The sequence below is a fragment of the Dromiciops gliroides genome, chromosome 5 (assembly GCF_019393635.1).
Source record: "Dromiciops gliroides isolate mDroGli1 chromosome 5, mDroGli1.pri, whole genome shotgun sequence".
Taxonomy (NCBI): Eukaryota; Metazoa; Chordata; class Mammalia; order Microbiotheria; family Microbiotheriidae; genus Dromiciops; species Dromiciops gliroides.
This window is the reverse complement of record NC_057865.1, coordinates 280,555,924-280,580,275: the sequence shown is the minus strand read 5'-3', so window position 1 is coordinate 280,580,275 and position 24,352 is coordinate 280,555,924. Positions and strand designations below refer to the sequence as shown.

The 24,352-nt window shown below is 42.1% G+C and overlaps 1 protein-coding gene across 1 annotated transcript in view; it reads right to left on the bottom strand.

The window, feature by feature from the left end:
* Nucleotides 1–24,352, bottom strand: part of STAB2 (stabilin 2) — a 173,128-nt gene that overhangs the window by 100,740 nt on the left and 48,036 nt on the right. The window contains exons 16-25 of the mRNA XM_043969353.1: nt 20,071–20,124; nt 18,989–19,069; nt 17,115–17,267; nt 10,831–10,893; nt 8,542–8,637; nt 8,191–8,277; nt 7,073–7,184; nt 5,596–5,776; nt 2,093–2,186; nt 1,550–1,708 (exon numbers count right to left, since the gene is read on the bottom strand). Coding sequence (XP_043825288.1) covers nt 1,550–1,708; nt 2,093–2,186; nt 5,596–5,776; nt 7,073–7,184; nt 8,191–8,277; nt 8,542–8,637; nt 10,831–10,893; nt 17,115–17,267; nt 18,989–19,069; nt 20,071–20,124 — 1,080 coding nt within the window. The remainder of the gene's footprint in view (nt 1–1,549; nt 1,709–2,092; nt 2,187–5,595; nt 5,777–7,072; nt 7,185–8,190; nt 8,278–8,541; nt 8,638–10,830; nt 10,894–17,114; nt 17,268–18,988; nt 19,070–20,070; nt 20,125–24,352) is intronic.

The following is a 24,352-nucleotide window of genomic DNA, read 5'->3' as shown; positions in this document are numbered from 1 at the left end:
GTTGACTTGAATTGACCCTTTCAAGACTGACCCTTTCCTTTCCATTCATAACCCTCATCCAACCCCTCATTATCTCAACCTCCGAGTTGAATGAACCTGAGTTCAAATCCCACAACTTTGTGGAACCTCAGGAAAGTCACTAATCCTCCTTGGGCCTTAGTTTCATCAACTATAAAATGAGGGGTGTTGGACGAGATGACTGCTGAGGCCCAGTCCAGCTGTACATTTACAGGCCTATGAACTGAGGCTCAGAATTCTGGCTCTCAGTTTCCTCATCTGTAAAATGAAGGGGTAGGGGCAGCTAGGTGGCGCAGTGGATAGAGCACCAGCCCTGGATTCAGGAGGACCTGAGTTCAAATTTGACCTCAGACCCATGACACTTACTAGCTGTGTGACCCTGGGCAAGTCACTTAACCCCAACTGCCTCACCAAAAAAAAAAAAAAGTAAAGGGGGTAGACAAACTTTGAGGCATTTCCAACTTTATGTTAACTGATCTTACTGCAATGGCCTTGAAACAGACCTTCTGCCCTGACTCCTTTCTACAGGGTTGTTGCATGAAGGGGAAGGAGGATGATGTTGACTTGGGACAATTCACCCTCACTTCTAAAAAAAGAATTCAAAGGGTGTGTCCTACTGATGATGAGTAAGAAATATCATTGTTGTATAGGAAGGACGATGACATTTTATTAAGCAAGAGATCATGGAATCAGATTTAGAACCTGGAAGGGACCTTAGAAACCGATTGGTCCAACTCGTTCATTTTACAGATGAAGAAACTGAGGCACAGAAAAGCGAAAGGACTTGACCAGGGTCACACAGGTGCAATATGAGATTATAGATTTATAGCTATGGATTTTAGAGGCCATGAAATCCAAACTTTCCATTTTTAAAACAATAAAATAATAATTTATTTAGGTGCTAGGGAAAGGAAACCAAGAGAGAAATCCTTGGACTTTTTCTCATGGGGAGAAAGCATGGCAGAGACACATGGCTCTGAGATACCTATCTCCCAACCCTTCCATTTTACAGAGAAGGAAGGGGAAGGTTGGAGGGGTGTGACTTGACTAAGGCCACACAGATAAGAGCACAAGATCATGGATTTTAAGTTGGTAGGGACCTAAGAGAGCACCAAGGCCCAAACCCTAATTTTATTTTATTTTAAAATTTTATTTATTTATTTTTGTGGGACAATGAGGGTTAAGTGACTTGCCCATGGTCATACTACTAGTAAGTGTCAAGTGTCTGAGGCTGGATTTGAACTTAGGTCTTCCTGAATCCTGAATCCAACTAGCGCCCCCCCCCCCAACACCCTCATTTTAAAGATGAGGAAACCGAGGCAAACAGGGTGAAGTGACTTGCCCAGGGTCACACAGCTAGTGAGTATCTGTGGCTAAATTTGAACTTGGGAAGATGAGTCTTCCTGACTCCAAGTCCATCACTCTATGCGCTATGGTGCCCCCTAGCTGCCCATAACTAAATCAATCTTATTTTAGAAAATGACCCCATATCTAAGTTGGCTTCTTGTCCGACATCTGACCTGTTACTTACCTGGCCAGGACCTACATACAAACAGGTTGCATTATCATGGCAGCCTCCAAAGTTGGGCAGCAAGCAGTTGTTAATCGCTGTGCAGTCTCTTCCATCCCCAGTCCATCCAGGTTGGCAGATACATACGTGGGTTTCTGCACCCGTTTTAACACATTCTGCCTATGGAATCAAACAAAACAAAACCCATTAGATGCTTTGGCATGGTCACAGGGATAGGGACAGGACTCATGACTTCACTGATATAGGGAACTCCAGGTAAGGAAACTCTCTCCACCAACATAGGTCAGCAACTTAGAGTCATAGAGAGTTGACATAGGGCATGGAGGGGTTAAGTGACTCTCCCAGGGTCACTCAGACAGTAAACATCATGGGAAGGACATTAAATCAAGTCTTCCTGGCTCTTAGCCTGGCCTACATCCTTCCCCTCAAGCTCATGTGGCTCAAAAACAAACAAAAAACAAGCCCAAGACTGGGAAATCCAACCTCCCTCACCCCATCCCCTAGAACTTCCAACCCATATGTGAGATAAAGCTGGATTCTCACATTGCTGCTGCAGCCTCCTGGAATGATTCCTGCACAGGGGTCTACTTCTGTACAGATGATCCCATCACCCTCATATCCTCGTTTGCAGACACAGCTGAAAAACAGGATTGTGCTCGGTTATTGAATCAGAGGAGATTCCTTGGCAGTTCATCAGTCCAACCTCCCACCCAGCCCAGGAAATCTCCCTACAACATGGATTATCCAAGCTTGAACATCTCCACTAATGGGAAATGCCTTCTCTGGAAATATCTTGTTCCATTTAGGGGTATTTCTAGTTAAGTTTTTCTTTATAACGAGTTAATATAATGCTCACCTCTCCATCACTGACATGCTCACTCCCATTCTTATATGTTAGCTCTTGAAATATACAAATAGATAATTATCATATTTTCCTTAAAACTAAAACACTCCGAGTTCTAATTTTCCCATGACATGGTTCCTAAACCCTTTGCCATTCTGCTAGTTTTCTACTATCCAAAAGGGGCAGCTAGCTGGCACAATGAATAGAGCACTGACCCTGGAGTCAGGAGGACCTGGGTTTAAATCTGTCCTCAGACCCTTGACACAATTGGCTGTGTGACCCTGGGCAAGTCCCTTAACCCTGTTTGCCTCAAAAATCTGGAGCCATTTCCCGTCGTCCTGATGTATATCTTGCCACTGGACCCAGTGCTCTGGAGGAGACAATGATGCTGAGACTTTGCACAGCCCTGCCTCACTTACATCCAATTCACTGCAAGTCATGACATCGCCTCCCAATGTCATGGTCCTCTTCAAGAATGAAGGACAAACAACAATAGTTACCCATAATTCCATTTGCAGATATCCCTCTGAAAATATGATAGCAAAAAGAGAACAAAACACTCTAGGGATATTCTGACCAGGGCAGAGTGTAATGGGATTATTATCTTCCTTGAATTAGACACTCATATCCCAGGAAGGGGTACGGTGACCCATTCAACCCAGCTCCAATATACTCAATAAGGCTTTAATGACTACAGAAAGTGAAAGAGTTTCTGTAGAGGTTGGAAAGTTGGAGAGTATCATAGAACCTTCATTTTCCGTTCTCTAAGAGATGGTATGAAAGAAAATCCTAGCTAAGATTTTTACGGTGGGGAAAAGACAGACTTGGAGGTGAAGTTCTATAATCAATCCATCAATTAAAAGATAGAAATTAAAATTAAACATAAATTAAATAAATTAAAAGGCATTAGTTAATTAAAAGGTATAAAGAATACAGAATCCCATCACATTTGTGCTTGTTGGTGGTTTTAAAAAAGCATTAGTTTTGTTATAGTAAAATATTCCCTTAAAGGTTTTTTTTCCAGTTGAGAGTCTCCTATGTATGTATCAGAATCATACAAGATTCCTTTTGCGATGTAAAAACTGAGTTTTTTTGATGATGATTGTAAAGTGCAAAATGGGAAAATACCTATCTTCAAAGTTTATTAGTAGCAGTGTGCTGGCCAATGTTTAACAACTGACTTTCTTAAAAGAGATATGCAGGACACACTTTTAAGTTTAATTTGCATTATTAACCTTTTCCCCATCACTTTCTCAAGCTTAGACAATTAACAAAGCAACAAATCAAGTTCTGACTTGTAGCATTTGCTGATACTGAGGTGTAAATGCTTACACTGAAAATTTAACAACTGGCTTTCTAAAGGTAGTTCATGCTGGCTGTTGTGGTCATGGTTGTGGAAGTTATCTTGAAAAGAGTCCAAATGGAAGAAGGCAATGGGAGCCCCTAAAGGCTCCTGTTTGTTGAAGACCTTATGTTGAATGCAACATGCCCTGCAATATTGCAAAGCCTCCAAAATGAGATCCATCTATACTTTAAAAAGTTTAACTTAGGGGCAAGCTAGGTGGTGCAATGGATAAAGTACCGGCCTTGGATTCAGGAGGACCTGAGTTCAAATCCAACCTCAGACACTTGACACTTAGTAGTTTTGTGACCCTGGGCAAGTCACTTAACCCTTATTGCCCTGCCAAAAACAAAAAAACAAAACAAAACAAAAAAGTTTGACTTAACAAACCACAGGGGAAAAATCAAGTGAATGAAGGAAGTGTATTGTTCAGATCATGGTATATAGTTGGATTGGCAGTGTATAGAGCTGGCAAGTTAGTACATAAATATTGGACTGGCATTGAAAATAGAGAACGATCCTGGTCCATACCTGGACAGAAGGAAGAGAGCAGGATGGACTGCTCGATGTTTTTTAGTGGCTCCCAGCTTCTCCATCAAACAAAGGGCCTTAAAAAAGCATTTTCCCAATGATATCATATAGCTGGGAGTCATGGAATACTATCATTTCTGAAGGACTAAAATTGGGGGTTCGTCCAAAAGGCAATGGAGGGCAGCCAGGTGGTGCAATGGATAGAGCACTGGGCCTGGATTCAGGAGGACCTGAGTTCAAATCTGGCCTCAGACACTTGACACTTACTAGCTGTGTGACCCTGGGCAAGTCACTTAAACCCAATTGCCTCAACAACAACAACAACAAAGCAAACAAACAAACAAACCTAAAGGGCAATGGAGAGGAGCATAATGGTGTATTAGGAAGATGCAATATATTACAGGAGCTAGGCAGAAATATAAATGATGTTATCAGAGACAAGTATGAATGGGAAAGGAGGTGAGCCAATCAGCAGTCAAGAGTAAGGGATGACTGCTGGGTAGCCCATGGGCTCCATTACTATCCACATAATGTCAAGAGAGGTAGAGGAAAGTCCCCCCCCCCCAATAATGGGCAGATCCTATCATGGAGAATTTTGGGGAAAATATGGACAACAGTTGCTAAGAAAAAGGTACATCAGATGGGTTGGGAATTGTACCACTGGGGAGAGTTTCTATATTGATGAAATAATGGGTTCTTTCATGTAACAATGTATAAGATTATAGATCAGTGAATAAAATGTCAATATATTCACTCTTACTAATCATAGCAACTGGCTAATATTTATATCACTTCTTAAAGTTTGCAAATAGCTTTTCATATACTATCTCATTTGATATATCAACCCTATGAGGGAGGTACAATTATTATTTCCATTTTACAGCTAAAGAAACTGCTCAGGGTCACATACGTAAAAAGCATCTGAAGCAGGGTTTGAATTCCGTTTGTCCTGATGCCAAGTCCAACACTCTATTCACCTTGCTGTCTCGAGGATTACAACCTTTGTGATGATGGAAATAGTCCTTTCTGGGACTCATTTTACTCACCTTTTTGTTGTTGTTGAGGCAATTGGGGTTAAGTGACTTGCTCAGGATCACACAGCTAGTAAGTGTCTGAGGGCCAGTGCTCTATCCACTTCCCCACCTCGCTGCCCCCATTTTACTCATGTTTAAGGACAAATCATCTCTCTTCCCTGGGCCTCAGGTTACTCATTTGTAAAATGAGAGGCCTGGCATAGATGACTTCCAAGGTCCCTTCCAGCTCTGAAATCTATTGGAGGTTCCTTAGGTGATGGGTCCTCACTTGATTGTTAAGAGGCAGTCATCTTACCTGGCAGCTCCGCTGCTGTATTCACAGTTTGCATGTATGTGACAGAATTGGACATAGGGGCCACATGCAGTGGTCTGCTTATCACAGAACTTTCCAGCTGATCCATCTTTACAGGTCCCAGGAAGGCAGGCCCCATCACTGTCTATTTGATTATCACACTGCCCATGAACACACAAACATTCTAAAAGACAGAGAAATTGCGGGGGTTAGTTCTTGGGTTACATTCTAAATTCTGAGGCCAGCGTCATAGAAGACAACTATTCTATTTTTTTTTTTTTTTGCACAACCTACTCACCAGTCTGAGTAAGCCATGAGGATTGCCCAAGGTGATTTTTTTCATAAATTGACATAGTACAGGCTTATTCAAAAGCAAATAAAGAACAGAGAAGAGATTGGTACCCTACTTCGGTTATCTAGGGAATACTTATATCCTACATTCCTTTTCCTTCCTCCTTCCTCTCATAAAATTAGTTACAGTTGCTATAAAGAAACTTAAAATGTCAATAGGTTAAGTCCCAGCTATGAATGGATTGAGGACCTTATTTTGGGGCCCTGCCAACATTTCTCTTAAAAGAAAGTTTTTTGATGTTCTTTTCTATTTTAAAACATTGTTAATTTCCTATGATCCCTCTTTCTCCCCACTCTGTTCCACCACACATACCTGACTCAGCTTTTCTTTGAAACAAATAATTTAAGATGACAGATTATTTAATTTGTCCACAAAAAAAGCAAAACAAATCTATATATTGGCAATGTCTGAAAAAATTTGCTTACTTCAGCCCCTGTTGTTCACCATCAAATTGTTTACCTGTTTGCCAACAGGAAGGAGGCATTCTTCACCAACAATTCCCAAGGTATTTTTTTTTCCTTTTTCTTTCCTTTTTCTTTTCTTTTTTTTTTTGGTGGGGCAATGAGGGTTAAGTGACTTGCCCAGGGTCATACAGCTAGTAAGTGTCAAGTGTCTGAGGCCGGATTTGAACTCAGGTCCTCCTGAATCCAGGGCTGGTGCTTTATCCACTGTGCCACCTAGCTGCTCCCCCAAGGTAGTTTTTAAAATATTTTACTCATTACTTAGTAGATGGCATTTTTTAGCCTCATAACCACCCTGTGAAGTAGATACTTTTGTTGTCCTTATCTGAACTGATCAAATGAGATCATCATCATAATAATTAATAATAATAATGATAATAATTTTAATACAGTGCTTTAAGGTTTTCAAAGCACAACTACCCAGGAGGTAATCCTGGTTGTGATTTTCCTAGGGTCACATAGCTAGTAATTATTGAGGTAAGATTCAACTTAAGTCTGCCCGCCACTGCCTGCCACCTTGCTAGTGGCACATTAACAAGGATTTTTGGACAATGGTGAGCTAATACTCTGTCCAAACATTATGTCTTCGTGGGGGACATAAACAGTATCAGATGAATCAAGTCCTGTAAGGGGAAGGAAGTGGTCCCTAAGCTAAAGGATGACTTACTTTTTTCACACCGGGGTCCAAATTTCCCAGCATCAGAGCAGAATTGACAGCGAGATCCTTGGAATCCATCGTCACAAATGCAAGTCCCATTGCCACTGAGCCCGTCAGCACACTGCAATAAGAACAGACTTTTTGGTTAAGTCTACATGACCCAGGGAAATATTAACTAGGCAACCCGGCTTCTTGACTTAGTTCTGTCTAGCTAGACTCTGTGTTGCCTGGTAAGACCATTGGGTGCTATTTGTAGAATCTGGCAAGACACCAGATCTAAAGAGAGAGCAGGTCAGATTCATTGCTTGTTGAGTTTTTTTCAAACTAGGGTTTAGGTCTCTATAAAGGAGTCATGGAGGAAATACTCAGGGGGCACAAGGAAAACCTAGAAGTTAAAAATTGCTTTGGTCACCAAATAAACCATGATTATCAAAGGGACCTTGGAGACCATATGGTTTAACCCTTTCCTTTTATAGGTAGAAAAACTGAGGCCTAGGAAGGTCATAGGAGTCATAGATTTGGGGCTAGAAGAGACCTTGGAGGCCAACTACTTTGACCCCCTCATTTTACAAATGAAGAAATGAGGCTTGTGGACATTAAGTGATTTTTTCCAATGTCACACAGCCAATAAGTTTCCGAAGTTTGATTTGAACTCAGATTTTCCTATCTTCCATTCTAGTGTTCTATCAAAAATCTACTTTTTGGCTTCTATGCTTGCATTTCTTTCCCTTTTTTCTTCTAGCACTTAAAATTTGTTTGGATAGCAAGAGAGAAACTGGAACTGCAGCCCTCTCCTTGGCTTTTTGGTGGAAGAGTTATGTTGGTTGGTTGGTTGGTTGGTTATTGTCTAAAGTTCTTGAAAGGGACCAAAATGACATCACTATGTGGGAGTCAAAGTACAGTGTGTCCGACTGTGGCTGATTGGTCCAATATGAACTCAGGATGCTCTACCACAGGTCGGGCACAAATAGTCCATATAAATATTTGGAGTGGAAAGGTCTCTAAATTTGTGCATCTCATGTAGAAGGGGTATGTACCTACAATACAAACTGTAGAGCTGTTTCCTTTCCCCATTGCCCCTTTCCTCTTCCTTCCCTTCCCTCCAGTCTCTTTCCACCTCTTGTCACCTGTCCGTTTCCAGAGCATGGATTGGAAAAACCTCCTGGACACTGGTTACAGTCTGGACCATAGAAGCCTTTGCAACACTTGGGTACCTGAGAAACACAATTTTGTTTTCATTTTTCCTTCTATAATGAAAAGGTCAGCTTTTCATTTGCTTGTTCAAAGATGTGGTGAGCCAGTTATTATAAATGACAAGATCCCCCCATTAACCATTTTCCCTCTTTCACAGAGGATAGAGAGCTTTGCCAAGATTCAGTAACGCCTCTCCCCTTTGGCAGGTAAGGAGGGGGAAGCGTGGAGAGGAAAGTGACATTTGGCCAAGTTGTGGGAACAAACCCATCAACTCCGTGCCTTACCTTTGCAGTGGAGTTACAGTATCTGGCACAACCCTTGGTGGGGTATTTCTCACTCCCTATCTTGCGACCATAAACACACTTGGTTGTAAATAGGCTCTGGAAAGAGACCAGGGAGAGAAATCATGACCAAAGCAAAATATGAAAGTATTAGGCAGAAAATCCACCAATATCATCTGGGCTGTTAGGTAATAATCAAGTCACTTTGCCTCTATTACTAAGCACATGCTATGGTGTTTGCATGGTATGTCTCATATTGGAGAGTGAACCCCAAATCTGTAAGCCTAGCTAATGTCATTTGGGATCATAAATGGAGGTAGATTCCGCTTCAAGCAAAGCCAACATGTGACTAACGAGGATTCCAGAAGACTGCTGATGGAAGGAATTCTCCACCTCCTGACACACAACATACAGTGTGATCACTGGGCAAATTTGTTTTGCTTTGACTCTGCTTTTTGTTTTTTAAAGTGGAAAGGGGCAAGTGGAAGGGAGAGAAAATAAATGCATGTTAATTGAAAACAATTAACCCCCCCCCCCACACACAGAAAAACCACCCCAGAATTTATACAGCAGATAGCGATGGGATGGCTAGAAGTCCATTCTTTGCTTAACAAAAGGATTTCATGGGGCAGCTAGGTGGCGCAGTGGATAGCGCACCGGCCCTGGAGTCAGGAGGATCTGAGTTCAAATCCAGCCTCAGACACTTAACACTTACTAGTTGTGTGACCCTGGGCAAGTCACTTAACCCCAATTGCCTCACTTAAAAAAAAAAAACAAAACAAAAAAACAAACAAACAAAAAAACAAAACAAAAGGATTCACTAAGAACTTTCTGTATTTAGCAATTCTCGGTCTCCCTTCCCTTAGTATCTAACCTCATGCAGGAATCTTCAGATAAACAGCCTCAAGGTCAGGAAGATCTGGGTTCAAATACTAACTCTGACACACACCCAGGCTGTAGTTATTTAACCTCTCAGTGCCCCAGGCAGCTCTAGAAGACAGCAAGTTGCAGAGCAGGTGCTGATCCTCCACTGGTCCAACACCTTGAAATCCCTCCTCTTATCTGTCATTAAAGGAGGTGCAGACGCAGCCACTGGCCATCATCTCCTTCCTGTGTGAGAAGTGTTGATATGCTGTGTGACTGTCCCTGCAGCAAATCTCACATTCTCTTCTCTGGTCAGAAAACAGAATAGCTCTCAATGCCTTCCAGCACTAAGCATAGGAGGAAAGTACCTAGACAGGTGACCTGGGCTCAAATACTGAGTTTGCTACATACTATTGCCGATGTGATGAGGGAGGGCCACCTGACCTCCTCTGTTTCTTCATCTGTAAAATGAAGGCTCTGAACTTGGGAGCCTCTGAGGTCTTTTAAATCCATGATCTATGAAATTTTATCCAAAACATTACTTCTTCTTCTCCTTTTTTTTTTTTAATTTTAGGAAGGCAATTGGGGTTAAGTGACTTGTCCAGGGTCACACAGCTAGTAAGTGTTGAGTGTCTGAGGCTGGATTTGAACTCAGGTCCTCCCGAATCCAGGGCCGGTGCTCTATCCACTGCGTCACCTAGCTGCCCTCAAAACTTTACTTCTTTTCAAATAGACCTGTGATTTCACTTTCCTCTTCTGGAAAATGGGGGCAATAAAAGCAGCTATATTGCAGGATTATTGCCGGGATACAACGAGATGTTTGCAAAGTGTTTTGCAAAGCTTAAAGTGTTATCTAAATATGATTAGTATTATTTTTATTATTGGCATTATTTATTTATTTTTATGATGTATGTTATACTATAATTTTATATTTTATTATATTTCTAATTTATTTTTATATTTAATTTGTATATTATCTATTATATTTTATTCTAATATTTATTATTAGTATTATAATTAGTATTTCATTGGTGTAGGAAGCCCCCTCTATCAAATACAGATCAATATGTACTTTGCAAGTTATAGACTTTTAGGGAATTACCTGGGACACAAAGAGGTCAAGTGCCTTGTCAAAGTGCCTTTGTCCAGCCAAAGCATATCAGGGGCAGAATTTGAACTCATGTTTTCCTGACAGCAAGACTTGCCCCTTATCCCCTATACTATGATACCTGTCCTTTTTCAAATGAGCTCATTTTAAAATAGGAAAAAATATAAGGTAAGAACTAGCCTTATTACATTCCAGTTAGAATGGTACCTGTTTTAAATGAAGAACAAAACCCAAACCAAAAACTGATAGCAAGAAGAGGTGTGAAAACTCATCTGTGTTCCCAGGCTTTATCTGTCATCCCATGAAACATTCCCACTCACCAAGGGCTCTGAGTTGGCAGGACAGACACTCCAGTATACCATGGAGCAGCTCACACATGTGCCCTGAAATGAGAATGGGGAGGGCTTCATACTGAGACCTGTCTGGGAGGTGCTGGCTGAGCATTACTGGATGACATGAGCAATGAAAAGGCTGACTCCAGGCTGTGAAGGAGGGATCCCATGGAAACACAAGCCTTTAGCTTGTTTATTTTTACTCTCTCCAGTAGAATCTCAGAGAGAAGAAGGACCTTATCAGCCTCTGAGTCCAATCTATACCTGCACAAGAATCCATGACACACCAAACCCAATCAATGGGCCATCTAGTCTCTATGGAAAGACCTCCACTGACGGGGAACTCACCACCTCTGCAGGCAGCATATTCTGATTGTGGACGTTTTTCCTGACATCAAGCCTCAGTTTGTCTCATTTCCAGTCACTTCTCTGAACAGTACCCTCTGGGTGCCAGAGGAAGTCTAATCCCTCTTCCACTTAAAATACTTGAGGACAGCTATCAAGTGGTCCTTCAGTCTTCTCTAGGATCAATAACCATCCTTAGTTCACAGGATATGAGAACTGAAGCTGAAAGGGACGTTAGTGGCCACCTAGTCTGACCCCTTCCTTTTGATGAAGGAGGCTAAAAGGGTTAATAGATAAACTATCAACAGTAGCTAAAAAGGGGTTAACGGATAACCTAATACTCAATCAATAGTACCTAAAAGGGTTAACAGAGACAATTAGGTTTGTGTTCTTACAGTAACCAAGAGGGTTTGAGTCCCTATCAACCAATATCATCAACATTAACCATTCATAGCCATTAATATTCCTAGATGACAGGACACTTAGAAACCAGATCTTAAGTAAAGAGATACCATAAACACAGAGACCCTTTGGGTCTGAGAAGTTTAAGCATGTCTTTAGGAACATGTGCAGAAAGGACCAAATATGTCCTTAGGTTCACCTTATGATGTGTAAACTCCAAAAACACACTTCCAAGGAAAAAGGTACTGGTGAGGGTTGTCTTAGGACCCCAGGAAGTCCAAATTAGGATAAAACCTCCTGTGAACCTCCCAAAAGGAGGAGATTAAGATGAGGAGATAACCTACTTTTCCTATTATAAATATAACCATTTTCATCCCCCCATTCAAGATACCTTTGGATGCTCTCCCTGTGATCATCACAGTATTTTAATAAAACTTGGGAAACTGAGTCACTGAGTCTTGTAATTCTTTGGGACACCTCATAATCAATTTGATAAATTCAATCCATCTCTACTTCACTTTTATATATGAGAAAACTGAGGCACAGAGAGAAATATGGAATTATGAATCTTGATCTCAGAGACCATCTAGTTCAACCTCCCCCCATTTTACAGATGAGGAAACTGAGAGTTGAAAAATGAATTGCACAGGGTCACAGATAGTAAGTGACCCTAGAAGGATCTGACCCTAAGTCCTCTGCCTCCAGAGTCAACGTTCTTTCTTCCATATCATTCTTCTCCAGTAGATTCTCCTCCATCATGATTCATCATCTTAGTTGCCTTCATCTGGACTCCATTTGGCTTATTAATAGCTTTGCCTAAAATGTAGCTTTTAGAATGTAACACAAGAGTCCAGATGTGTTGTTTAAAGAAAAATTAGACAAATTGTTCCCAATCTTTTGCCAGTCCTGGGCATGTTTCCCAGTCCCTTCTCTCTGTAGCTTTTCCAGAAAATATTTAAACTTTTAAAAGACTCATTAAAATCCTCCTAAATCATCTATAATGAATGACAATTATTCTTAGTGGAAGAAGACATTCATAAGCTTCTAGCTCCTATTAATAGAACAAACCTCTGCTGGAAGGAATCTTAGAGGCCTGTCTAGAGTCCAACTACCCTATTTTCTAGTGAGGAAATCAAGCCCAGAGATGTAAATAATTGGTCCAAGGTCACATAGCGAGTGTCAGTCAGGATCTGAACTTGGATCTTTGATTCCAAATCCAGTCATGCCTTCACTGTACCACAAAGACTATTCCTCTACTCTTGGATTGTCAACCCTGTTGGCAGTGTGAGATACTTCTGTTAGGACAGAGGTCAAGTGATCTGTCCAAGTTCAGTCACCAAGACAGCATTTGAACTCATTGGGATTGTAATCTAGAGCTAGAAGGGCTGTTCAAGGCTCAGAAAAGGTAAAACGGCTTGTTCAGTTTCACACAAGTGGGAAGTAGAAGAAGGAGTGAGCATTTAAACTCAGCTCCTCTAGTGGTGGATCGGGGATGCTTCCCAAAGGACCACAGTCCTGGTCTTTGGTTTCAGCTTTGGTTCTCATCTCTCCAGGGCTGCTGACTTTGCTATGTGGAACTTAAGTTCTTTGTTTTTTTTTTTTTTTTTTTGGTGAGGCAATTGGGGTTAAGTGACTTGCCCAGGGTCACACACCTAGTAAGTGTCAAGTTTCTGAGACTGGATTTGAACTCGGGTCCTCCTGATTCCAAGGCCAGTGCTCTATCCACTGAGCCACCTAGCTGCCCCAAGTTCTTTGTACTCTACCTTAAATCCAGAGCCTCTATCCATAACCCACCCCCCTCTTTCCTTTCAGGGTCTCTTACACCTTACTCCATCCAGGGACACTGGCCTCCTGGCTTTTCCACCAAGAAGATACACTTCAGCTCTCAGCTCTGAATATTTTCTCTGACTGTCCCCCATGCTTGGAATGTACTCTTTCCTCCTCAACTACTAACCTCTCTGACTTCCTTTAAGTGGTAACTAAAATCCCACTTTCCACAAGAAGCCTTCCTCAACCCCTCTTTATCCCAGTGCCTTCCCTCTATTAATTATTTCCTATTTATCCTGTATATAGCTTGCTTTGTGTGTGTATGCATATAATATGTATGTGTGTATATATATTTGTGTTTATATATAGATATAATATATGTGTATGTATATCTATCTATCTATCTATCTATCTATCTATCTATCTATCTATCTATCTATCTATCTATCTATCTACCTACCTACCTACCTACCTATCCATTTATTTTCTTCTCCGTTAGATTATAAACTACTTGAGGGCAGGGACTGTCTTTTGCCTCTTTTTGTATCTCCAGCACTTAGCACAGTGTTTGACACATAGGAGGCACTTAATAATTTTTTTTTTCCTTTGGTGAGGCAATTGGGGTTAAGTGACTTGCCCAGGGTCACACAGCTAGTTAAGTGTCTGAGGTCGGATTTGAACTCAGGTCCTCCTGACTCCAGGGCCAGTGCTCTATCCACTGTGCCACCTAACTGCCCCTCCCAATCTACTTTTGAGCATGATTCCCCTCCCCCCATTAATGAATATCTATTTCCCAACTTTTCCACCCTTTTAGGAAGCTTTTCTCTGGCCCCATCCCATCATACCTCACCCATGTATAATGCCTAATGAAGCCATGGGTCTATTCCTACTTAGATGAGCCAGACAGCTTTTCCAGCTGCTCCTCCCTGTGTTTTGATGAGGAAGGAAAATAATTTGGAAAGGTGGGAGAGAAGGGTATTGGGCTGGGGTGGGGGGAATTGCCTGTGCATCTTTCCCATGGTTCCAAGCTAGATAGCTAAGTCTCCTCCCAGTGGCCTTCTTGGTAAGATGCCCAGGGCATGATTACACGTCTGGACTGTAACTTATGACCACTCTAGGGAGGAATGTGGCTCTGGGCAGGGGTGTTCTTTCTCTGTGAAAGAAGCTGAATGCCAGAAGGGTGGGAATTACATCTGGCATCAGGGAATATATACATATTTTTTAATAGAGAAGATGTTTTGTGTTGCTTGATTGCATTTGGAGACCTAGTTTTTCCATAGGTACCACTAAGCTGATTCTCCTAGTGGTAGAGATAATCCATTGGGAAGTAAATGCTTAATGACAATGGGTATCAAGTTTAGCAGGTCATTTGGAAGACAGATTAGACTTCTGCTTGGCCCCAGAGGGCAGAACAAAAAGCAGTGGATAGAAGATTCACAGAAGCAGATTTTGGCTTTAAAATTTCCCAACAATGATAACTATTCCAAAGTTCTACCTCAGCAGGTAGTGAGTCCCCTCCCAGGGTTCAAATTCTTCTTCTGACACAGTATGTGTGACCTCGGGCAAGTTATATACCTATCCTTCCTGGGCTTTAGTTTTCTTATCTGCTAAATGAAAGGGTTGAACTAGATGGTCCCTGAGGTCCCTTCAAACTTTAAATCTATGATCCTATGGCTCCCATTTCAAAGAATCATAGATTTTTTTTTTTTAATCGAGGCAATTGGAGTTAAGTGACTTGCCCAGGGTCACACAGCTAGTAACTGTCAAGTGTCTGAGGCCGGATTTGAACTCAGGTACTCCTGACTCCAGGGCTGGTGCTCTATCCACTGCGCCACCTAGCTGCCCCCAGAATCATAGATTCTTAAGGTTAGAAAGAGACTCAAAGGTCATCTAGGTTATGTTTCTATGCAATTCAGGAATCCTTTCTAAAGCATTGCTAATTGATGACATTTGGACACTTTCACTACCAGGGAGCTCACTACTTCAGGAAGAAAATCATTCTTTCATTGGGTGGTCCTTATTGTTATAAAGTTCTTCTTGGTAATTAGACAATTTATTTCCCCATTGGTTTTATCCACTGGAACAATATAGAATAAACCCTCTTCCCTCTAAAGCTTGAAGAGCTCAGATGCAATCTAGATCAACTCAGTTTTTACAGACAAGGAAACTGAGGCTTAGAGGGGATATGACAACTCTCACAGGATCATAGATTTAGAGTTAGAAGTCACCTTGGAAGCCATCTAATTCAGCACCCCAGCACTAAAGCCTATATAAGGAAAATGACCTCTGTTACCCAGGTGCTATGTCAGGTGACTTGGACCATCTCTATACTTTTGGGGACCCAGTTTTCCATAGATACCACTAAGTGGATTCTCTCAAGTGGCATTAGCAACCCATAGGGAAGTAAGTATTCAATGACAATTCCATCTGTAAAAAGAGGGGATTGGATTAGATACAAAATGGGGGTTGGATTGGCTGAGCCTCATGAGAACTCAAACTATTCTGATTCTTCTTTCACAACAGGAATAATGTGGAAATATGTTTAATGTGATTGTACGTATATAACCTATATCTGATTGCTTGCTGTCTTGGGGAAGGGGAAGGGAGGGGAGGGAGGGAGAAAAAATTGCAACTCAAAGTCTTATAAAAATGAATGTTGAAAACTATTATTACATGGAACTGAAAAAAATACTATTAACAAAAAAAATTAAAAAATTAAAAAAAAGAATTGTGTTGTGAAAATCCATGATATACCAACTGGATATCATGCAAGAGAATGCATAGCACCAATGCAAAATATTATTACTTCAATAAATTTGGGCTTGTGGTTTCCATGGGGACCTGAAAAGGATCCATATGGCAGTGGGGAACTTTGAAACATTCTGATTTCAACAGGATGAGTCTAAAGGTTACCATGGAAACCAGAGTAGACCCCCAAGGGTGCTCATAAGCTCTAAGTACTGCAGTATTTGGCATTTCAAAAAGAGTGAACACAGTTAATAAGTTAACCCACACATTTCCTGTGAGGCATCAGTTTTATCTCCATTTTGCAGAGGAGAAAACTGAGGGATACGAACACTTTAAATTACAGAGCAGGTACAGATTCACATTGGTGAAGGGAGTTTCCTCACTGGGAGTTCCTGACACCAATAAAATTTTAAAAAATCAGTGGAGTATATATGTATATCTGCGCTTGTCAGCCCCATAAGAATGTAGCTTCTTTGGAATTAAGAGTTGCCCCATTCTTTGTATTTTTGTCCCTACCTCCTTAGTACAGTGCCTGGTGTTTAAAAATACTTGTTGATTGCTTTCTCTCCTTTGGTCTAGTATTTTGCAATTTCCCCCTGTCTCCATTGTTTGATCCTTGGTACACGGTGAATAAGGTGAAGTGCAAGTCCTTGTTTAGTCCTGTTTAGCGTTTCTGGGAGAGAGGTTTTCAGGAAGATCTGGGTTTGGATGTCCCCTCAGATGCTGGCTCTTTTACCCTAGAAAGTCACTTAACCTCTCTGAGACTCAGTTTCCTTGACTGTAAAATGAAGGGGTGACACTCAATGGCCTCTAAGGTCCCTTCTATCTCTGAATCTCTGATATTATGAACTTAAGAGGGGTTTTTATCCTGTTGTCTGCCTTCAGACTGAAAGAATCACTTCTCTTGCATTTTGTCAGCCTCTAACCTCAGACACTTTCCAGCTTTACAACCCTGGGGAAGCCAGAGAATTTCTCTGGCAACTCTAAATCTAATATCTTATGAACCTTACCATCTTCAGGTCCCACTGTGTCTCATCACACCGATGAGGAAGAATGGGAACAATGGAGGGAGGGATGAGAACTCCAGCGAGGGTATAGATTCGACCATTTTTGGCAGCCACTTCCACTTCTTCCATTGCCACCTCATTAGCCAGGATCTGTCCCTGCAAAAGAAAAAACAAACCATAGCATTGTCAGTATTCCTTGGGAACCAAATATCTTCATAAGCTATTTTGTATTCTGGGCACTGTTCCTGTGACAGAGAGTGCCCCCCCCCCCAACAAAGGCTTGTTAGGCTTAGGAAGCATATGACAATAATACATTTTTAAAAACTTTTTTTTTGATGGGATTTCAATGACAGAGAGCTTCTGGTGAGGAAAACAGTACCTGGCCATTCTCCCTCCCTCCCCCCCTACCTCTTTCTCTTCCCCCCCTTCTCCCCCCCCCCATTTTTCTTTCTCCCTCCCTCCCGGTCATCCTTTTACCCATCTACTCATCCATCTATGTACCCATCCACCCATTTATCCATCTTATATCTACCAAAGTAGATCATGCCTCCTGTTCTGTAATTTATAGTCTTAGAGAACTGTTTACAACAATGGAGTCAAACTCCACTCCTAATGACAAATAGGGGTAATTAAACCACACATAACCATCTCTGTTAGCTGTGTGTTGGCCTACAAAATTCTATACCAACATTATCGATGTTTTATTATATTTTAATTTTATTTTGTTAAATTTCTCCCAACTCCATTTTAATCCAGTATGGTCACTACTTAGGAGTGTTGTAGGTCACATGTGTTAAGCCCCATGTGTTTGACACCTCTGGCCAAGAACACCGACAAACTAAGCCACTTGCCCAGTGCCACCTAGCCTGTGTTTTAAAGCATGGTATCTTCTCTCCCCTCTGATAATCCTAGATTTAAAACAATGGGATCTCACATTGGGAGGGAGAGGGGAGACTGGGAAAGGCCTCCTGTAGAAGGGAAGGTGAGGGAAGAGAACATCATAAGCATGGGGGACAGCCAATGCAAAGACTCTAAAACAAGAGAAGGAACACTGCATGTAGCTAACAGCAGGAGCATAGAGGAGGAGGGGAGTACTGTGTAAGGAAGACTGGAAAGATCACAAGAACATGGATTTTGAGCTGAAAAGGACCTTTGAGGCCACCAAGTCCAATCCTATTTATTTATTTATTTCATAGATGAGGACATCGAGGCTCAGAGAATGGGTCACACATCCAGGAAGCCTCTTAGGCAGGATTTGGCCTTAAGTTTTCCATAATGTAAGCCCCACACAGTATTTCCTCTGGCTGCCTGATAGGAAAAACCTGGTGGTGAAGAGCTTTTAACCACAAGTAGGGGAGACAGTGCAGTACAGTGTTGGGTTTGGAGTCCAAAGGCATGGGCTCCCATAGTAGGTCTGACATTATCTGATTTGGCCTCCATGGGTTTCCTCAACAAAATGAAGGTATTGAGTTATATGGTCTCTTCCAGCTTCAAGTCCATGATACAATGATGTTAGAAGTCATAAGGAGGCCCTGGATGGTTACATCTGCACTTTATGAAAACCACTTGGGGGGCAGCTAGGTGGTGCAGTGGATAGAGCACCGGCCCTGGATTCAGGAGTACCTAAGCTCAAATCCAGCCTCAGACACTTAACACTTACTAGCTGTGTGACCCTGGGCAAGTCACTTAACCCCAATTGCCTCACCAAAAAACCAAAATAAAACAAAAACCACTTGGACAGCTAGCTGTCTGGAGGATGGGAGAGAGAATCATATGGGTGGTGAGAGACTGCATCTGTGGAATAACTCGGTGAACCAATCACTGATTGATGCCATAGTCAAAGGGACTAGCCTCAGTAGAAGAAAATTTGGACTTACATTGCTGGTTGTATTAAACTTGATGATCTGGTTGGCCATGCTCCTGATGTGGGGTTTGGAGATGATGTTGGCAACTTCCAGCTGAAATAAACCAAGCATGATAAGCATACCATCAAGACCAAGTCATTCTATCCAAGCCTCTATTGGGAAGAAAGGGGATATTGCCATATGCCTGACACTTTCCCTCTTCAAAAATGGGTCCTTAGGGCAACTAGGTGGTATAGTGGATAGAGCACTGGCCCTGGATTCAGGAGTACCTGAGTTCAAATCCGACCTCAGACACTTAACACTTACTAGCTGTGTGACCCTGGGCAAGTCACTTAACCCCAACTGCCTCACCAAAAAAAAAAGGGTCCTCGAGGTTTGGAGTGATGATGATGTGTCGTCTTGAAGACTCCATCAATGAGGCCTCGATATCTCCCATGGGGCAGTGGGAAAGTTGCAGGAAGGGTTATTATTCAGGTATGGTTGGAATTAGATGGCTTCTGAGATTCTCCTTCTCCAGGTGTAGTTTCCCAGCAACCCAGAACCTCGGAGCTTGAAAGGACCTCCAAGGTCATCCAATCCAACTGATATTTGCACAAATAACAATCTCTGCACCCAATCCCCCAATCATCCTTCTGCCTCAGCTTGAGGACCTCCAGGGAGGAAGGGCAAGCCCACCTTCTCTAGAGGCAGTCCGCTCCCCTTCTGAACAACTCCAATACTTGCTAAGTTTCTGCTTTCATTAAGCCTAAATTTTTCCTCTTTCAGTATTTTCCTCTGCTTTTTCTATGCTCAATCTCCATTCCACATGAAAGCCCTTCAAAGGATTGAATGCATTTATCATGTCCCTGCTTGGTCTTCTCTTCTTCTCCAAGTTAAATATCCCCACTCTTCCATTCAACGCATCTTGCCATGGCATTGACTTAAAGCTCTTCCCCATTCTGATTGCCTTCCCCAAACAGAGGAAGTTAGAGGCTTCCAGCTTAGAAAAATCTCTTGTCTAAGGCCTAAAGAAAATCTCTCAGTATTTTTACAATTTCACAGATTTCTTGTCCCTATCCTCCTCTTGCCCCCAAGCATGGAAATGGAATACCCACCTCAGTAAATGGGACAATATGATAGCGGACAAGCTCCAGAAGCTTCCGAGAGCCCTGTGCAGAAAAAATAGAATGCTTATTTAAACAAAAGAAAGAATAAAAAGCAGGGTGATCTTTCAGGAGCCTCAACCCAAGGGAAAATAAGTACCTTCTTCTTTATAGAATCACAAGCTAGAGTTGGAAAGGATTTCAGAAAACTTTTAGCTCGACTCGCTCATTTTTGTAGATGAGAAAAACCAGAGATAAACCGATTTTGTTATTCAGTTATGTCTGACTCTTCATGGCCCCATTTGGGGTTTTCTTTGCAAAGATACTGAAGTGGTTTGCCAGTTCCTTTCTCCACCTCATTTAAAAAATGGAGAAACTGGAGAAATTAAGGGCAGGGTAGAGCCAAGATGGTGGAGGAAAGACATTAAATGCACAGAGCTCCTGATACAATTACCCCCAAAACAACAATAAAAGAACCCCTGGAGCAGAAAAACCCACAAAAATACAGGCTGAGATTATTTTCCAGCCATAGACAGATTAAAGGGGGCCATGCTGAGCTACTGGTAAAGCCTAATCCCGTGATCATGCTGACAGAGACCCCAGGCACACCGCACCAGAGGAACTTAACCCCTGAGCCTCTGAATCAGCTGCAGTACCAGTGTCTTCTGGAATTGAGCCTGTGGTCAGGTGAGAGGGCTGAATGGCTGGGTGGGGAGTAAAGTGCATGGGTGTCAGTGGGACCTGGGGAAGAATTCGGCTGTTCCTCCCCAGTGGGGAACCACAAAGAAATCCTGAGTGGCAGGAGGCCCAGGTGGGGGAGGGGCACAGGCTTGTCAAAGCTAAGAACCACACCACAGAAAGCTTTGCTGGTTGGTTGTTTAGTAAGTAGGCTTGAGGCTATCTTCAGACCAGAGAACAGGCCAGGTGAGAGAAAAACCTGCCTTCCCTCAAACCAAACACCTGGGACCCTCTGAAGCTGGGGACAGTAGTGTAAGCCTAGAAGCAGGGCCCCCCAGGGGGAATTAAAAGCCAAATAAAAGAGGGCAAGATGAACAATCAAAGAAAGTTTAGAACTACAGAAAGTTTCTTCAGCAACAAGGAATATCAAGGTGTACCCTCAGAAGAAGATAACAGCCCCTACATCCAAAGCTTCCAAGAAAAATATGAACTGGTCTCAGGCCATGGAAGCTCTCAAAAGGGACTTTGGGGGGCGGGGTATAGCTAGGTGGTACAGTGAATAAAGCACCGGCCCTGGATTCAGGAGGACCTGAGTTCAAATCTGGCCTCAGACACTTTACACTTACTAGCTGTGTGACCCTGGGCAAGTCACTTAACCCCAATTGCCTCACTAAAAAAAAAAAAAGGTTAAACTGTTTACATTCTTACATGAGAATATAATACCTCTAACTCATAAGAACTTTCACTTTCTCAGTAAGGAATACACAGAGGACATGGGTCTGAACTGAATATGAAGGGATAATATCTGTAAAGCATTCATTTTTTGTTAATCCTTGTTCTTTGTGGGGAAAACAGGGTGGGGTGTCTTATGTCTGGGACCGGATCTGGGCTCGGGGCCTCCTGGGTACAGGGCTGGTGCTTTGTTTACTGTGCTACCTAGCCAACCCTTGATGACATCTATAAAATAGGATTGATGGGTAAGAGGAATAGACTGGGGGAGGGGGAAGGGGAGAGAGGTGGAATGGGGAGAGGTAGCTCACATGAAGGAAACAAGAAAAAAAGCTTATGATGGGGAGGGGAAGAGGGGGAAGGAATAGGGCAGTGAGTGAACCTTACTACCATCAGAATTGGCTCAAAGAGGGAATAACACACATACTCAAGTGGGTATGGTAATATATTTTTGCCCTGTGGAAAAGTGGGTAGGGAAGGAGATAAAGGGGGGCAGTGTGGGAGAAGAGGGGAAGGAGGAAAGGGAAGTTTGGGGGAGGGAGCTATAAAAAGCAAAACACTTTCGAGGAAGGTGAAGATGTCTTGCATAACAGCACATGTATGACATATTGAATTGCTTGATTTCATAGGGAGAGTTGAGGAGGAGGGAGGAAGAAAAATTTAAGAAAACAGAATTAGCTCAAAAACCTTAACCTCATCAAAGTGGGCCAAAGGAGGGAATAACACACACCCATTTGGGAGGAGTAATCTATTTAACCCTACAGAAAAGTAGGAGGGGGAAGAGGATAAGGAGGGAAGGGTGAATGAAGGGAGGGTAGAGCGGGAGAGGGGGCAGTCAGTAGCAAAACACTTTTGAGGAGGAATAGGGCAAAATAAGATAGAAAATAGAGTTAATATCATTGGAAGGGAATAGGATGGAGGGAAATAGTTATGATGATTGACTACAATGGCAAAACGTATAGTACCTACTCTGCTGGGCTATTGTGAAGAAAATTCTTTATCAAGTTTAAGGTACTATATAAAAGTTATGATGAACAGGATGCTATCAGAAAAACCTGGAAAGACCCATATGAAGTGAGGCAGAGAAAAATGTACTGTATACAAAATAACAGCAATAGTGTAAGATGATCTGCTGGGAAGCACATGGTTATTTTCAGCAAGGCAATGATCCACTATAACCCTGAAGAACTTACGAAAATGGCAATACACCTACAGAGAAAGAACTGATGGTATCTGAAAACAGACTGAAACACATTTTTTTTTTTGACAACTCCTTAATCTGAAGTCTTGTTTTTATCTGTTTTCTCTCACAACCTAGCTAATGTAGAGATGTTTTCCATGACTACTCATGTATAACTTACATTGAATTGCTTGAGTTCTTGGGGTGGGGGGTGGGAAGGGAGGGAGGAAGAGAAGTTGGAACACAAAGTTTTAAAAAATTGATGTCCAAATTTGCTTTTACATGTAATTTGGAAAATAGAATTCTAAACAAACAGACAAATTACACAGAAATGCCAAAAACCAAAACAAAACGGTGAAACTGAAGCAAATGGGGTTAGGTGACTTGCCCAGGGACACATAGCCAGTAAATGAGGCTGGATTTGAACTCAGGAAGAGGAATCTTCCTGACTTCAGGCCTGGTACTCTATCCACTGCACCATCTAGCTGCTTCAGATAAAGTAAAAGGCCTTGTCTGTGGCCACAAGGGAAGTTTCAGTCATTGACTGAACCCAGGTCTTCTTGACTCTATGTTCAGCACTCTATCCATCAAGCCACAGAGCCTCTATCATTAGAAGTCCACTAATAGGACTGAATTCAGCACCATATTAAACTCCACTTTGGTTCATCCAGTACATGGAGGCAAACAGGATACATTTCCAGGCATTGTTATCTTCCAAGTGTCTCTTGGTGCCACTTCTCTGACATGCACATTCTTGCTGAAGTGATGACAATGACTTCCTCAATGATGGTCCAGAGACAAAATTGCCCCACTGGAGAAAGGGCAGCGAGAGAAGGCATTTCTATCAAAGTCTTTCACATAAATCCACCAACTCCCATTTTATCTGGGAGGTATTTGTGGACTGAGGAGAGTGTTGCTCTCACACGCTATTATTTCTGTCCTATTCCAGAGCAAAGGTCAAAGTTTGGCTCTCTACTCAGCAGTCAGGAATCCCCAGAGTCCCATTATAGACTTAAGATTCACTAAGGCTTTTGGGGAGCAATGCATATTAACCTGATGATCATAACAAGAAGGCCAGGGGCTTATTAGACACGAATACTGGAATGTAAAATCTCTCTCTCACTGGCTCTTTTTAAGAGAAAGCTCAAATCTCTGACTGAGGCAAACCAATTTAAAAAGAAGAGAAGCATCTCGTGCAAATTTTAAATGGCTATCTCTGGACCTGGGGAAAATAAAGGAGGGAATCCTTTCCCTTCAATCCTAGCAAACAGGTCCAGAGAATTGGAGTTAGGATATTGTTTCCACTGAGGCAGATGGCTATCCCTCTCTAATAGGGTGACAAGCCTTTCCTAATTTAGCCAGGCTGGTGCTCAGAAGACAGACAGGCAATCCATCAACAGAAGAAGCTTTTTTAGCTCCTTAGAGCATATACTCTCTAATCAAAGCCTTTGAGAAGCCAAAAGACTAAAGGAAAACAACAATACACTTCCTTCTCTTTGAGGGGTGGTATAGAAAAGAGATTTTTGTAATTCCAAGCAGAGAGAAGATGAGGGACTTCCTTATGGGGAACAGCAGGGTACAGTGGAAAGATTTGGATTTAAAGGGCCTTGATTCAAATGCTGGCTCTGCTACAACTAGCTGGGTGGTCTTGGGTAAGTCACTTTTTTTTTTCCCCAGGCTTTAATTCCCTTATAGATAAAATTAGTT